This window comes from Capsicum annuum, unplaced genomic scaffold (genome assembly GCF_002878395.1).
Source record: "Capsicum annuum cultivar UCD-10X-F1 unplaced genomic scaffold, UCD10Xv1.1 ctg61470, whole genome shotgun sequence".
NCBI lineage: Eukaryota > Viridiplantae > Streptophyta > Magnoliopsida > Solanales > Solanaceae > Capsicum > Capsicum annuum.
This window is the reverse complement of record NW_025870375.1, coordinates 1-1,285: the sequence shown is the minus strand read 5'-3', so window position 1 is coordinate 1,285 and position 1,285 is coordinate 1. Positions and strand designations below refer to the sequence as shown.

The window sequence follows — 1,285 nt, the reverse complement described above, 5'->3', positions numbered from 1 at the left end:
AAAAAAAAAATAACAAAATCGTGGTCGGGAAGGTTAGAGTAGCCAAAGCCATTGGAATTTTTATTTTATACATTGGAAAAATCCGTTTTGTTATTAATAGACTAGGAAGGGGGAAAAGAATAACTGAAAGAAAGGTAATCAATTAGTTATTCGTCAAAGTTTCATTTATTCAATGACCAGAATTAAACGGGGATATATAGCTCGGAGACGTAGAACAAAAATTCGTTTATTTGCATCAAGCTTTCGAGGGGCTCATTCAAGGCTTACTAGAACTATTACTCAACAGAAAATAAGAGCTTTAGTTTCGGCTGATCGGGATAGGGGTAGGAAAAAGAGAGATTTTCGTCGTTTGTGGATCACTCGGATAAACGCAGCAATTCGCAAAGGGGGAGTCTCCCATAGTTATAGTAAATTAATACACAATCTGTACAATAGACGGTTGCTTCTTAACCGTAAAATACTTGCACAAATAGCTATATCAAATAGGAATTGTCTTTATATGATTTTGAACAAAATCAACCCGGAGTCTTTACCGGAGTCTTTACCGGAGTCTTTACCGGAGGCTTTACCGGAGGCTTTAAAAACTCCCCAGGCTCTCCTGAGAATAAATGGAGGTTTCTTCTACCGGACGAGTTAGAAATTAGTATGAGAAATATGCTAAAGTAGTCAAAATGAATGAACACGTTCAATTCAATAAAAACAGATTTCGTTTTTTCCGATTCATTTGTTTCTTACGACACGATACTCAAATCTAGATTTGAGTGAATCTAGATTTGAGTAATTATGATTCAAGTAAAGAAAAAGTAAGCCTATTTATTTTGTGCTTTAAAACCAGTAGTTCTAGCGGTCGACTCGGTTCTTTCAAATTGTTTCTCATTATTGAGAAAAGGTAACAAAGATAAAATACGGGCTTGTTTTATAGCAAGAGTAATTAATCGTTGTTGTTTCAAGATCAATCTATTCACGCGTCTAGATAATATTTTTCCTTGTTCACTAATAAATCGACTAATTAAACTCATGTTTCTATAATCAATTCGATCCCCCGATTGAATCGGGGGCAAACGCCTACGAAAAGATCGCTTGAATTTAAGAAAAGGTCGCTTGGATTTATCCATGGTTTGTTTGTTTAATTTATTCCTTATCCCTAAAATCCTATTTCTTAATTCTAATTCATTTTAAATCCACCCAAAATAAAATAGGATTTTAGAAAAATAGGATTTGTTTAGTTTCTATTTAAATATGTTATATATAATGTCATTTTTTCCCCTTCCTTGAAAGGGTAAGG

At 33.9% G+C, this 1,285-nt stretch overlaps 1 protein-coding gene across 1 annotated transcript; it reads left to right on the top strand.

Moving 5' to 3' along the window:
* The first annotated feature begins 6 nt into the window (after window positions 1-6).
* Window positions 7-803, top strand: LOC107854001 (50S ribosomal protein L20, chloroplastic-like). The gene has a single exon (XM_016698981.2). The coding sequence runs from the start codon at window positions 173-175 to the stop codon at window positions 635-637; it is 465 nt and encodes a 154-aa protein (XP_016554467.2). The 5' UTR covers window positions 7-172; the 3' UTR covers window positions 638-803.
* The last annotated feature ends 482 nt before the right edge of the window (window positions 804-1,285 follow it).

Excerpts from the sequence above, each read along its gene's own strand:
- LOC107854001 (XM_016698981.2), top strand. The coding sequence starts at position 173 with ATGACCAGAATTAAACGGGGATATATAGCTCGGAGACGTAGAACAAAA.